Raw genomic sequence first — 13,360 nt, 5'->3', positions numbered from 1 at the left:
AATTGCATGGAAGTCATCTTGAAGCACAGCAAAATTTGGTTGGAGTACCACTACCCAATTTTAATATCAGCCAAATAACCATGACTCTTCAAGAGAAGTGAGAACAACCACGTAGTTTTAGTAATTTCAGTCCAGTTACACTCAAATTTGTTACATCTGTTAAACTTTTTCCATGTAGTTAACTGCATACCAAAGAACTTTATAGTTCTACAGACTAGTCATTACTATTTCCTCAATGGATATTTAATAGTAGCATCAGTACAATCCCCCTAAGACTATATAGTATATAAAGTAAACTTATAAAAACCTAAAAGTTGTATTTATAGTTACATGTTATTTCAAAAAACAAGGGGTACACTGACTTTTGTTGTTAATGACCTGTTAATGAAAATTAACAGGAAAACGTTGGACTTTTTGTTGATGTCAGCAGAGCTCAGGATTAGAGTCAAATAAGTTTATATGCTTTAATGTTGTGTTGTTTCATTTTATTATAGTATTCTCAATAAGTATTTGATGGTTACTGTCCAGTTTTATTAAGGATCCTGTGAGAAATATCAATTCAAGTCACTCAGTTCAAGAATAACTAGTTTTAATGCAGCTTTATAAACTTATCTTCCTGCATGCAACACTTCAGTATCAACAGATGTGGAATACACTGAGAACTGTAAGCTCGATCCTTTCCTATTGATTTTATTTTTTTTTAATGAATCCTTATGGATACTTACAACGAGCAATTTGTGATTCCCAAGCAACAGGAAAGTCTCGGGCTGCCTAAGCACTGTTCCCAGTGCATTAGGTTAACAAGTGAGACTACACCAGAGAGCCTAAGCCTTGTGAAAAAGTAAATGGAGGGAGCTGCTAAGGCAAGCAGCCATGAGTGCAGGCAGAAGCCAAAAAGAATTTCTGCCCTACTTGAGGAGCTCAGGGCTCTAAGCACATTTAAAAGGTAACTTATCTCTATTTCTAAGCATTTACAAACTCCATAGTTCGTCTTACCATGAGGCTTTGTCAAAAGCAGCTCAGGTGCCAAATAGTCTGGAGTCCCCAGGATGCGTTCTCCTTCCATTGGAGCAGCTCCTCTTCTTACACTCTTTGGGGTCCTGTATGGCGTGCCAGCATCCCCCTGACAAGGTGTCTTCAAGTAAGCAACAAAAAAAACAATTGAGTCAAACCAAACTTCTCAACTCCAAGTTCTTTTCCAGTGTCAAATCAAAATAATGTTTCAAAATTAAACTCCTCTTAAATTTTAATCTGAAAAAAAAAAATTACCAAATACATAGTCAAAACCTCCAATTTTACCCCACAGTTCTTTACACTAGCTAATGAAAAACAAGCATCTCAAATACCTAAAATAACACAATTTATTACATACCATTTGTACTCAAAACATGCTGAATTAGTCATTCATTCTTTAACCCACACACTATGTGACACACAATGCTTGCAGATGAAGTTCTCCTCAGGTTAGACTTGGTGGCTACTTACAGCTACACAAACCTAGTGAAAGTCATTTGGGATGTAATTTGAAGGAAATACACATCTGTGGGGTTTCCTTGTGAGCCTGTAATGCTGACTGTGGTGAAAGATTTCCAGTTAAGGTCTAGAGAGATCACTGAAGTATTTTTACAGAGACTCTTATTCTACACTTTTCAATATCCTCTTGATTCTAATCTATCTGGTATAGTTTTGTTCCCAGCTTTGTTTTCAATACAATAGAGATCAATTAATTATAACTTTAACATATGGTTGGGCTACAAAATCTACCTTCTTTCTGTTTTAGTAGTAATCATTTAGCAATGAAGTTACAGAAAGTAACACAAGTTTAAAAGAAATTTTGCTATGCAAGCTACAGAAATATAACACCAGTCATTTATTTCTCAAATGAAGCACACAGTACACTGAATATTTCATCTGAACACAAGTTCCATAGTAAATTAACAGTCTTATGCTGAAACAGAAGCAAGCAATCCAGACATCAGAAGGAAGAGAGTCCTTCCCCAAAACACCATTCGGAATGTCTGCTTTTGGTACACCACTTCATTCAACACAATGCCAACAAATGGCTTTGTAGCTCTGTCAGGAGTCTTTAAATACTCCCAACTGCTTAAGGAATTAGAAAAGATCTGTAAAGCTGTACCAAAATAGATCAGGAAATGCAAACTGACATATGTTTACTTTTCCCACATTTCCGAGGCTCTAACTGACTGTAAAACATTAAGATTTTTATTTACAATCAATTGGATTAACAGTCAAAAGAAAAGTGTTATCATCCATACCAGGTGTTACTGTTTGCATAAGTCTTTAATAATATGCTTCTAATTGTTACTTGACAGTAAATCCATTTTCCTATGATGAAAAAAGCAGCAAGCACAATAGCAATTACTATTTGCTATAACAGCATTTCCTGACTGCCTTGGTTGATGTGCAACAAGAAAGTCAAAGACATCCCATTACATTAGAAAAGCTAGAATAGCTCATAGGACACACTACACTGCTCTGAGAAAGAGAGATGAGAAAATATCACAGGTTTTCTTCACCAGCTTGCTGTAACAGCAAAGGATTTCTCAGAGGGAGGCAGACAACAAGTTGAACTATAGGCAAGTCAGGGAACATATATCTACTCCTAAGCTCTTACAGAAAGTGTTGGCCACACAAATTCAGTAAGTGAAAGCTTGCCAGCAAGAGTTACACTTGACAGACTACTTCAAGCTACTCCAAGTTTTCCTAAATAACACCTGAAAGAAAAATTTCAGGTCAGTAGTGTCCAACGCACAGATCCCATGTCCCCTTGTATACCTGATAGGCTCTGTATGGTCTTCCTTTCTGTAATGGAGTAATAGCTGTTGGGTAAGAGCCACTACAAGCAGGTGAAAGATCCATTACGTCTAAAGAAGCCATGCTACATGGATCTGATGCATTAGATATATTAATTGGACTATTGTAACTTCGAAAAACAACATTATTTTTTCTGAAGAGATTAACTGTTTCCATAATCTTTTCAGAAGGAGATGATACGGCTTCAGGGTAAGTTTCTTCAGTGTGTTTTTGATGATTATCCTGCTCACAACATAGCATCCTGCAGTTCTGAACAACATCTGCTTCCCCTCCGTTTCGTGAAGCATCTTGGCAGTTGGGTGACGCTGTTAGCAAGTCTTCTGCTTTAGGTTCCTCAAAGGAGAGGTCTTTAACACCTTTGTCCAAATCTAGGAGCTGCTTTTCTAAATGGCTTTCTGGAACAGACATTTCAGGAAACGAAAGGTCAGAATCTGCACTCAGGGCTCCTAAAGGTTTTTCATCATCGGCGCACAAAAGACTTGAGTTCATGTACTCTCTTTTGTCCTTTTCGTGATCTGCATCCAGATCACACAAAAGATTTTTGGCTACAACTGGAACAACTGTTTTTTCTGTTTGTTGCCTATCAATACATCTCATATCTTCTTTGCTTTCGCAGGTCTCACCACAAAGCATTAAGGATTGAATTTCAGTTGTCAAACCCGTACTTTTGCTTGCTGAAAATTCTGAGATCCGACAGCCACGTTTATAATCTGCATTTGTTTTTTTAACATAGTTAAATTCCTGACAAGGACTCGTATCAACAAGTTCAAAGCTTCTTTTTACACCTGGCTTTTCAAAACTTTCTTCTTCTTTGATTGGCTTGACTGGATCTTTCAGGAACAAAGGTGATTGTTGGGAACTGGCAGTTTCTGACATCTCACTGGTCATCTCTCTATTTACAATGACTTTTTCTTCCCAGATCTTGTTTTCTGAGAGGCATTTTCTTACTACTCCCTTCATATCCAGTGTAGTCACTGGAGTGTCTGTTATTTCAGAACGTTCGGTTCCGAGCTTCTGCCTGCTACCAGAATCATTGCTACTGATGGGAGAAATAGCAGACTCTAGTTCTTTTTTAAGAACTTTAGGATCTTTGCTATTTCGTAATTCTCCTTTGGAAGGCCTGCTGTTACTTGTGCCCGTAGTAGAACATATCTCATCTTCAGTTTGCTGCAAATGAGCACATTATGTTTTGAGTATCGAGAAAAATAAAATTACAGCATTACAGAAATGTGTCCTTGAAAACATCTTATTTCTACTTCAGTGGAAAACTGCAAGTTGCAAGCATTACTTATTCTTTAAAATCACCAGTAGTGATAAAAAGGAATACATACTATGTTCAAAAAAATCCAAGAAGTAAATTAGGGGGCAGTTTTGATAATTAGACTTTAACAAGAAAAATGTTTGCAATAATACAGAAGAAAAAGTGGTAATTTTAGAAGTGTAAGGATGAAGAAATTGTGGTTAAAGTTGTTTTACTTGCAACAATTTTATGTTAAGAAGCTACAGAAGTTTCCAGTTAATAAAAACACCACAACCACCACCAAAACCAAGGAACCCTACTATACTATCCTGACTTCTCTATGCAACGTTTTACTCTAGAGATGAAAGGAAAAGGCAACACTGCTCTTGTTTTGATAACACAGAAACAAGGCCTTAAGAAACGGACAGAAAAAAAAAATGTTTTAAACAATGCATAATTCTTTGCCTTGTGTCAGAATTGCAGCAAGTGACCAAACAGAAGAGCAACATTTCACTAACAGTCTAAAATAAGAAAGGATTTTATACCAGCTATGACTAACCACTGGCTGGACCAGTTGGTACAGAACTCCTCAGTACTACAAGTGGTAACAGACTGAAACATTGATGGGATTCTTTTCTATGCTTTTGGGTTTTTTTTTCCTTCTCCAAGTTCTGACTTCTGAAGAAATTCTTCAGTCTGCACACTGAGCTAACAGAACTGCAGGGATAAGTTCAGCTCCCAGAAAGCTTCGGCACTGAACACCTTATAAAGAACAGAGACAAACCAACGTTGCCTTCTTCTGCTGCTCTGCAGCAGGTAAATGACATTTGCTTTCTCTGCATGTTTCACAAAATTACCATTTGTCTGAGGATGACAATAAATACCACTAGGCTGATTCAAAATTCCTGTTCAACAACAATTACAATCTCTGTTCTTTGTCCAGTAAGAAGGTCTCTCTCTAAATCTGAAATAACTGGGAGAAGGAAATAAAGATACCCGCAATCATGCATGCAGAAGTGCAAGCTAATTTTAATTTATAGTAGAAAAATGAAACAGTCCTGACCTCTACATCTTTCTCCCACCTAGGGCTGCTGCAGCATTCTGATTCCATACTGGACAAATACATATGAGACTGACTACTGGCAGTGGAGGTACCAAACCTTTCCCTTGACTGAAGCCGAGCAGGAGTTAAATTCCTCATGGGCATAACAGGAGTTAATGGAGAAGTATCCAGACCTTGAGAGAGAAAAAAGATTTAGACAGATAAATGTAGGCATGTGTATACATGCATATATTTTTAAGTAATAAATCAAAAATAAAAATCCAAATGTTGATCCATACGTGCAGCATATATTATATTAACAGGCTTCACATTAGGCCAAGCTTTCACATTGAAGGAAGTTATGGGAAGCTGTGTGATATCAATTTATCATATCCTTTTCTGCATAGTAAATAAACATTTTTTTTTCCTCTCCCTGAGGTGGGCACTTGCCAAGAGCTTAAAAGCAACATTATTAATACTAACATAATTACTTTCTTTTGCATTTCTGATTAGAAAAATCAGACAATTTAAATGAAAGCACATATTGCTATATTAACCATTTTCAGTGGGACTATAAAAGCTGATACTATTTCTGTAAAACCCTAAAGAGTAATTTCAAATTCAGTAGTTATTCACTCAAAAGAAATCCAAACACTACATTAGGAATTTAGCTGAAAGAGTGTCAGTGCTGAAGTATTGGAATAATGATAAACAGCAAGACTGTAAACAACTTTTATCCAGTGGGTTCAAGCTATTCATAACATTCAAAAAATATATAAAACAGAAGGTCAATGGTACAGAGAAGCGTATTACTCAGTACAAGGTTTTGTATACTCACCTGTTTTGAATAATTTAGTTGAAAGAGGAGTGTTTTCCTTTTCAATCATAGGTAAGGGTGAAATCACTTCATGCAGACTATCAGATGTTCCACCTGAATTGGGATTGATTGGCATTTTCATTCCAACAGGAGTATACTACCAGGCAGGAAGAAGCATACACAGAAATTAACAGAGCCTGAACAAAGAACCTGAGATACGGATTGTAACTTCACACATTATTAAATTTGCACTGGAGGTAGACCATAACTTTTTTTTTTTTTCCTTAAATCAGAATTGGCAGTCATTTGGAAATGCTGTCAGAAGGAGTGTAAGAATAGCCTTATAATTCCTACTAAAGATAAGAAGAATAAAATAACCAGGTACTTAAAAAAAAAAAACAACAGTAGAAATTACTTACAAAACCCAGAGAGCTGATAAGAGACAACAGTTGTCCTGGAGTACGTGAGTAGTCATGTTTTGGCTTTGCCATCGATGGTGTAGTAAGGATATCTATCATGTTAATGTCTACAAACACATTTAAAAGGAAGCAGGTAAAGTTCAGGGTGACTATTCAGCTATACCTTTATGCTACTTGAAAACAGCATGTTCAGATGCTAAAGTAGAGATTTATCTTTTGTTAGGCTTAAGTTCACATCTTCACCCTGCTCTTGCACCCTTCAATTTATGTGGGGAAGGTCCCAGTTCAAGATGGAAATTAATATACACAAAGACAGAAAAACATGCAGTGAAAAATAGAAATGAGCAGAGGCACAATAAGAAAAATAATTACTTATTTACTCTTCAAATTCCCTTGCAAGATTTCACAATAAACTTTGAAATTCATTTCCTTTAAGAGAAATAACTCATTTTTCCACACATCCTGCCCCAAAGAATAAAGATGTATGCTTTGAAAGCATTGAAAGTGCGGAGCACAGAACAGCTACCTTGCTAGCAGGCACTTAATCAGTACTTTATAGAAATCAGGTACTAGTGCAGTATTTGGGCTTATTTAAATGAAAGCTGTCTGTTCTAAGGAAGTAAAGCATTCAAAAAATACTGAGGCATGTCCAAAAAAACATGGATAGGGCTGGATGGGGCTTTGAGTAACCTAGAGGTCTAGAGGGAGGTGTCCCTGCCTATAGCAGAGCAGTTGGAAACAGGTGATCTTAAAGCTCCCTTCCAACACAAACTATTCTATGATTCTAGGAAGTAAGACATGGGTAACTCTTACCTCTATTCAGAGTAACTCTGGAAAGCCCAAAATCCGTCAGCTTTATGTGGCCCTGATTAGAAATGAGCATATTGTCTGGCTTCAGATCCCTGAAGACATGAACAGTTGCAGTCAGCAAAAAGATAAATAACTGGACAACATTATGGAAACTACCTGAATAGAAACATACAGTCCAAAACAACAAGCAATAATGCTGATTGTCAGTAGTACGGTCTCTCGCTACAACAGAAGATTCCAGTTGGAGAAATACACCAAAACAGTCAGACCAATCTAGATGCTGTACAGACATCTTGAGCCTTGTAACATCACCACGCACATCACAACTTGCACATTCTATGATATGGAGGGTTTAATAAGTGCTCTTGAGTACTACTCCACAAAATTTACTAATGTGCAGCTGCTAGACGTGAGAACAAGCATGATAAGCAAACTTCAACTAAAAAGAGTTCATGTGTGTTCTTTGTAGTGCTGCTACGAGCAGCATAGAACACACTCATTAGAGTAGTGAACATCTCATTGTCCTGCTACTCTGCTCACAGTATCCAGAGGATTCTGGAACTTGCACTCATTTAACAGCCATGTTCGTACAGCACTTCCTGGGAGAGGAAGGGAAGAGGAAAGCAGTGTATGTTTTTCTGCTAACTTATATGGATATATTTTATTTTTGGTGCTTCATAACATTGTTGCAGCACACAAATGCAAAAAGAGCTTCTGGAAACTATCAAATGGGTAGCTGTTACTATGGAATGGCTGTTGGTATTTGTGGGGGAGCTGGAGACAAAATCCAATGAAATTAAGTTCTTGCCTGCAAAAACCCAACTGTGCTCCACCCAGTTATAGCTGCTTTGCAGAAGTTCTCCCAAAATAATCATGATTTCTTTATGATCAATAAATGGTTTTCCCTTTAGTGAACAGAAAATAGCAGTCTGGATGCAGAATCAGCCTGTTCTGCACACCAGTACTTAGCTAACAAAGAAGATAGGTATGTGATGTCAGCCAGAAACCCACCAGAGACAACACAAGCCAGTAATCCCATACACTGCCCAAAGAGCAGTGGATTGCTGTCCTTTCATACGTACTTTACAAAGAACTGACCTACAGGTGGCATGCTACAAGTCTGGGCATAAGATGCACACATAATGTTACCTAATAAATAAAACATACAGGCATCGTGAACACCTATGGTCCTTAGTAAAGGCCATATAGCAAGTACATGATTAAGGCAAATAAATTTGTTTCATGAAATGTAAATTCCAAGAAGGCTAAAAAAAAAAAAAAAAGACCCTAAGCTACCAAGTCATTTTTTATAATAGGAAAGTAGGTTTTACCTGTGGATTATCCCATGTCTGTGAAGATAGTCAAGAGCCAGCGCTGCCTCAGAAATATACTTGACAGCCATTTCTTCATCAAAATATCCATAAATATGGAGAAGAGATTTGACATCACCACCAATAAGGTACTCCATCACCTGCCATTCAAAGATTTTAAGGTAACTTAAAATGCATTTCAAATTTGTAAGTCAAAAAGCTTTTACATGGAAGAAAATATCATTTCAAAGAGTAAAAGATTGCAGAAGCTTCCTTGTGGTAGCTTACTTCGTTTTCCCACACAATGCTTTTCACTTGTATAAAATAAATGAAAGTGGATATTAAGCATGTCAGCCTTCAAAAATTCGTATATCATAAAAAATGAATTGTTACACTCTTCTGTGAAATTCAAGGCCTGAAAGCAACCACTGACATTTTGATTTGTTCAAAAACAAGTATCTAAATGATTTCATTTTGCAAGTGTTTGTACAACATGAAATTCTGACCCAAGCCTTATGAAATTATGGTAAATTTACAGAAACATAGGATAGAGTGAGAGCACTTTATATGTGAAAGCAGTTAAAAAAAATGCACACTAAAAAAAACACATAAAACCATATTATTACACGCATGTAACATTTTTCAATGGCAAAAAAATATATATCTTTTTGTCAAGGAGCCTCATCAGTATTAAGATATTAACATACAACATATTAATGCATGTAGAGATGATTCAGGCATCTACTTGATGAGCAGTGATTAACAGAACCCAAAAAGGAATACCTTTTATACACAAACTGTACTGTAAGAGTATGGATCAGCCCCAGCACTTCAGCACACTCTATGTGCCTACAGCAAACCAGATGTGCCAGGCCTTTAGCAGGCAACCTGAAACCATGCTCTTTCTATGTAGAGGCAGGTGACAAAGCCATGCTCAAACTCTGCTCCATAGAACTCCACACTGACCAGTGCTTCTTTCTGCCACCCACTTACCCTCTCACCACCCAGGCCTTAATGCATTTTGAGGGCAGGCAACAAATAACAGACTTCCACATTAGTGAGCCTCAGAATCTGTTCAACAACACTTCTTCTCTGTTTGAACAGAATGATTTCTTCTTTTGTTTCCCAAAAAATTCTACATCTTCCTAAAACAGGTTAGCTACCAGAAAAGACTTCCCTATTTTCAGGCATTAATAAAGTTTCACACTCCATTTTCAGCGCTGTAATGGAAGACCCCCGCCACTCAGTTACTCACCAGATAGACATTATTGGCTGACTGAAGCGAGTAGTATAAGTGCACAATAAAAGGACTTTTGCTGAGAGCCAATGCATCCCTCTCTGCCTGGACCTGGTGAACCATATTCTTATTGATCATGTCTGCTTTTTTCATCACCTGAAGAAGGAGGAGAAAAGAAAACAGCAGATATACATTCTTTTCCTAGGCACACAACCCACAGTTGCACTTCACCCATCTCTATAATGTAAACTTGCATGCATGTTACATATTATATATATAATAGTTTTAGGAACAGAACTCTATGTAACAAGGAGATCCTAAATCACGGATTATTGGAAACCCCTTTTCACTTGATCACAGCCATGCACAGCTGACAGACAGTTAGCACACACTGCACACTCATGGAAGCTCACCAACCTCCAGCACCTGTGTTCTGGTGATGCTGAAGTCAGTTTGATTTACCTGCTCTACACACAACACAACTTGAAAGCTGGGCACACAGCTACCCGGCCACAACTGTAAAAACATTCAGCACCTTTTACAGCAGTAAACAACCCCTCAGCTGCGTGGCGTTAGGATCAAGGACTTACACAAAGCTCCAGAGGTGGCAGCGCTCACAACAAAGCCATATAAGCGCATACAGCTTTGAACGCCAGTGTTTACCTGACAGCCTCGCACAGCCTTTTCACGCCACCTCCGAACCCGGCCGCAGCCCCCCGCCATCCCCGCTCCGGATGCGCACAGCGCCCAGAGCTGATAGAGTTGCAGCGGCCCCGCCCCACGCCCTCACCTTCACGGCGTACAGCCGGCCCGCCTTACGGCCCAGGTACACCTTCCCAAAGGCGCCGCGGCTGATAGGCTTCACGATGGTGAACTCCTCGATAGAAGGTGGCCGGGGCACCTCGATACGCCTCGGGCCGGCAGCGCCGCCCTCATCCGACCGCGGCTCCACCGTGCCCATATCGCGCCGCGGCCCCGCGCCCCGCGCCAGTTCAAAGCGGTGCTCCGCCCCGTGACGTCACGGGCGCCGCGCAGGGAAAGGCGGCGCTCTCGCGAGACCTTGCGACCGTTAAGGCCGTTGGGGAGCGGGCTGTGATGGCGGGCGGTGGGTGTGGCCGTGCCCAGGCGCTTATGGTGGTGCTGCGGCTGTGCTAGGCTGCCGTCCGGCCTGGTGGTGGTGTCTGCTTCTTGAAGGCTTACACAATTTCTGTGCGTAACCACGCAGAACTGAGTGGTTATTGTTGACAGAAGTGGCATGAAGCTCACCACAGTGTGCTTTCCCAGTGTGTGAGTGCTGCCCCAGTGCCCGTGCTTTGGGTTGATGACATCCTGTCATTTCTGCTACACCGCAGCTCCTCCTCGTGGCTTCCCTGGCCTGACTGGAAACATTCCCTGATCGTTTACTCCCTCTGTCATCTACAGCAGCTAAAAACAGCCTTTTGTGTGGAGGAGTTCATTTTTTTAGTGATAACTGGTGATGACGTTGCAGAAGATGCTGCTGTTGTTCTGACTGACTAGCTAAGAATTGGCCATCCAGATTTCTTGCTCAAAAGGTTGATACTTGCAGCCTCTGTGCTTCTGTGGGATGCCTGAAGGTTGAGGAATTTAATAGAATGCAGTGTGACACATGAAGGAATGGGAGGGTAATATTTAGGAAGAAAGGACTGATTTTGGTCCCATGTACTCATTTTCAGGTATGCTTCATGCACGTCTTCCCCTACCTGTATACTTAAAAGTAGCAAGGTCGAGGATTACATAGCCAGGCTCGGATTCTTCTGGATTGGGGTTGAAAAACTGCTTTCTGTGTAGCTCTTGTGATCGGGAACTAGTGTGATGTGATCTGTTAAAGACACAGAGTTGTTGGAGTGGGTCCAGAGGAAGGCTGTGAAGGTGATCAGAGGGCCACGAAGATGATCAGAGGGCTGGAGCACCTCTCCTGTGAAAAATGGCTGAGGGAGCTGGCTTATTCAGCCTAGAAAAGAGAAGGCTGCAGGGAGACCTCACTGAAGCCTTCCAGAACATAAAGAGAGGTTATGAAGAGGAGAGAGGTCAACTTTGTATGTGGCCTGATAGGGCAAAAAGGAAACTGAAAGATTTTTTACTGAAAGATAGACCATTTAGATTAGATGTTGGGAGAAAAATCTTCTCTTGGGGTGGTGAGGGGCTGGAACAGGTTGCTCAGACAAGCTGTGAATGCCCCATCCCTGGAAGTGTTCATGGCCAGGTTGGATGGGACACCCTAGTGGATGGCAGCCATACCTCTGGCAGGGGCTTGGAATGGGGTGGGCTGTAAGGTCTGTTCCATCCCAAGCCATGCTGTGGTTCTATGATTCTATGAACTTTTGCCCCTCTATTTCTTACTTCAGCCTCCATTTGTCTTAGGCCAGGTTGCTGTGTGTTTTCTTTATTCAGTTTGTGTATCTCTACAGCTACAGTCTGCATTTTCCTGTTGCAACAGCAGGAAGGGGAATGGCATATGCCATGTAAGTAACCTTGTTACTATCTTCCTGTTATCAAACCATGGCCTTGTGACAAACCATCTGTGATACAGCCCGATTAGAGTGGAGGCCTCCAGTGGAGGCTCTCAGTTTTAGGGCCCTCAGTGTTTACCAGTTTTACAGCTCTCAGCTGTTCTCCTGGTCTTTATTTTTAATATCCCTCATCCTGTTGTTTTTATCTTGCTTTTCTATATACATTGCTGTCAATAATTCATTTCAACCAGTTATCATTGCCTTGCTGCTGTCTCTATGTTAGCAGAGAGCCATTTCTCTAGAGGTCAGTGCAGACCTATGGTCTTCAGTAACTCAGTAAGACAGTGTCATCAGACTTCTGTTTTGTTTTAAGGTACATACTTCGCTTAGAATCTGACACTGCCAGTGGAAGTCTTGCTTGTTAATTTAATGTGCCAGTGTAGGAAATAATGTTGTATATAAGCTTATCAATGGCTGTTTCTCATTTAACTCTTCAGCATTAGTTCAGCTGTTGCCTTTTGTCAGCAGCAGTTTAAGCAGAAAAGCACAACTGACGGCAGGAAGGACAGCCTTTCGGTGGCATTGCACTCACAGATCAGGTTGTGTAACCAGGCAGTCCATCAGCACAATGCTTTGATGCAACATCAGCGGTGTGGAAAACTTCACTGGGTGGATCCCGAGCGATGCTAATTGCCTTTTTGTACTGCTGTGTGAAGATTCTGCCAAATTACCTGGCTGACCCACATTGTGGTGATCGTGTTGGTGCTTGTGGAAGGCAGCAGGGAGATGTGCGAAGGCTGTGCTGATTTGGATCTGTGTAAACTGATGTTTTTGGTGAAGAAAGGAACAACAGTGAAGAACAGCAGTCAGGTGAAAGAAAGAAAATGATAATAAACATCCAAAAGTAATTTTTGGGCACATGGAAAGACAGCTGAAAGCGAGGAGAAGGGATGAATATCAAAGACCAATTTCTGCTATGTGCAGGTATATATGCCCATTCTATCATTTAGATTACATGGTAACTGAACGTGAATAACAGCATTTAGGTTATTGATGCTGGAAGAATCTGTCTAACAGACATGCTGGTATAGGAGGCTTAGATGGAGCCTTCGATCTCAAACCACTCCCTCCGGCCTCGCCGCTTTCTGTTCCCGCGCGAGCAGCAGGCTCAGCCCGGAC

The 13,360-nt window shown here is 40.3% G+C and overlaps 1 protein-coding gene across 2 annotated transcripts; it reads right to left on the bottom strand.

Moving 5' to 3' along the window:
- Positions 1-706: 706 nt before the first annotated feature.
- Positions 707-13,354, bottom strand: MASTL (microtubule associated serine/threonine kinase like). Of its 2 annotated transcripts, XM_019616302.1 has the most exons (10): positions 12,913-13,354; positions 10,501-11,550; positions 9,729-9,866; positions 8,495-8,634; positions 7,167-7,255; positions 6,354-6,460; positions 5,956-6,091; positions 5,139-5,311; positions 2,797-4,002; positions 707-1,135 (listed from the first exon to the last, which is right to left on the bottom strand). In XM_019616302.1, the coding sequence occupies exons 2-10, from the start codon at positions 10,669-10,671 to the stop codon at positions 722-724; spliced, it is 2,574 nt and encodes an 857-aa protein (XP_019471847.1). In that variant the 5' UTR covers positions 10,672-11,550; positions 12,913-13,354; the 3' UTR covers positions 707-721. The 2 variants fall into 2 exon arrangements, with proteins under 2 accessions (XP_019471847.1, XP_019471848.1); XM_019616303.2 differs by lacking the exons at positions 10,501-11,550; positions 12,913-13,354 and adding an exon at positions 10,374-10,440.
- Between the last annotated feature and the right edge of the window lie 6 nt (positions 13,355-13,360).

Source organism: Meleagris gallopavo, chromosome 6 (genome assembly GCF_000146605.3).
Source record: "Meleagris gallopavo isolate NT-WF06-2002-E0010 breed Aviagen turkey brand Nicholas breeding stock chromosome 6, Turkey_5.1, whole genome shotgun sequence".
NCBI classification, from domain to species: domain Eukaryota; kingdom Metazoa; phylum Chordata; class Aves; order Galliformes; family Phasianidae; genus Meleagris; species Meleagris gallopavo.
This window is presented reverse-complemented; position numbering and strand designations above follow the sequence as displayed.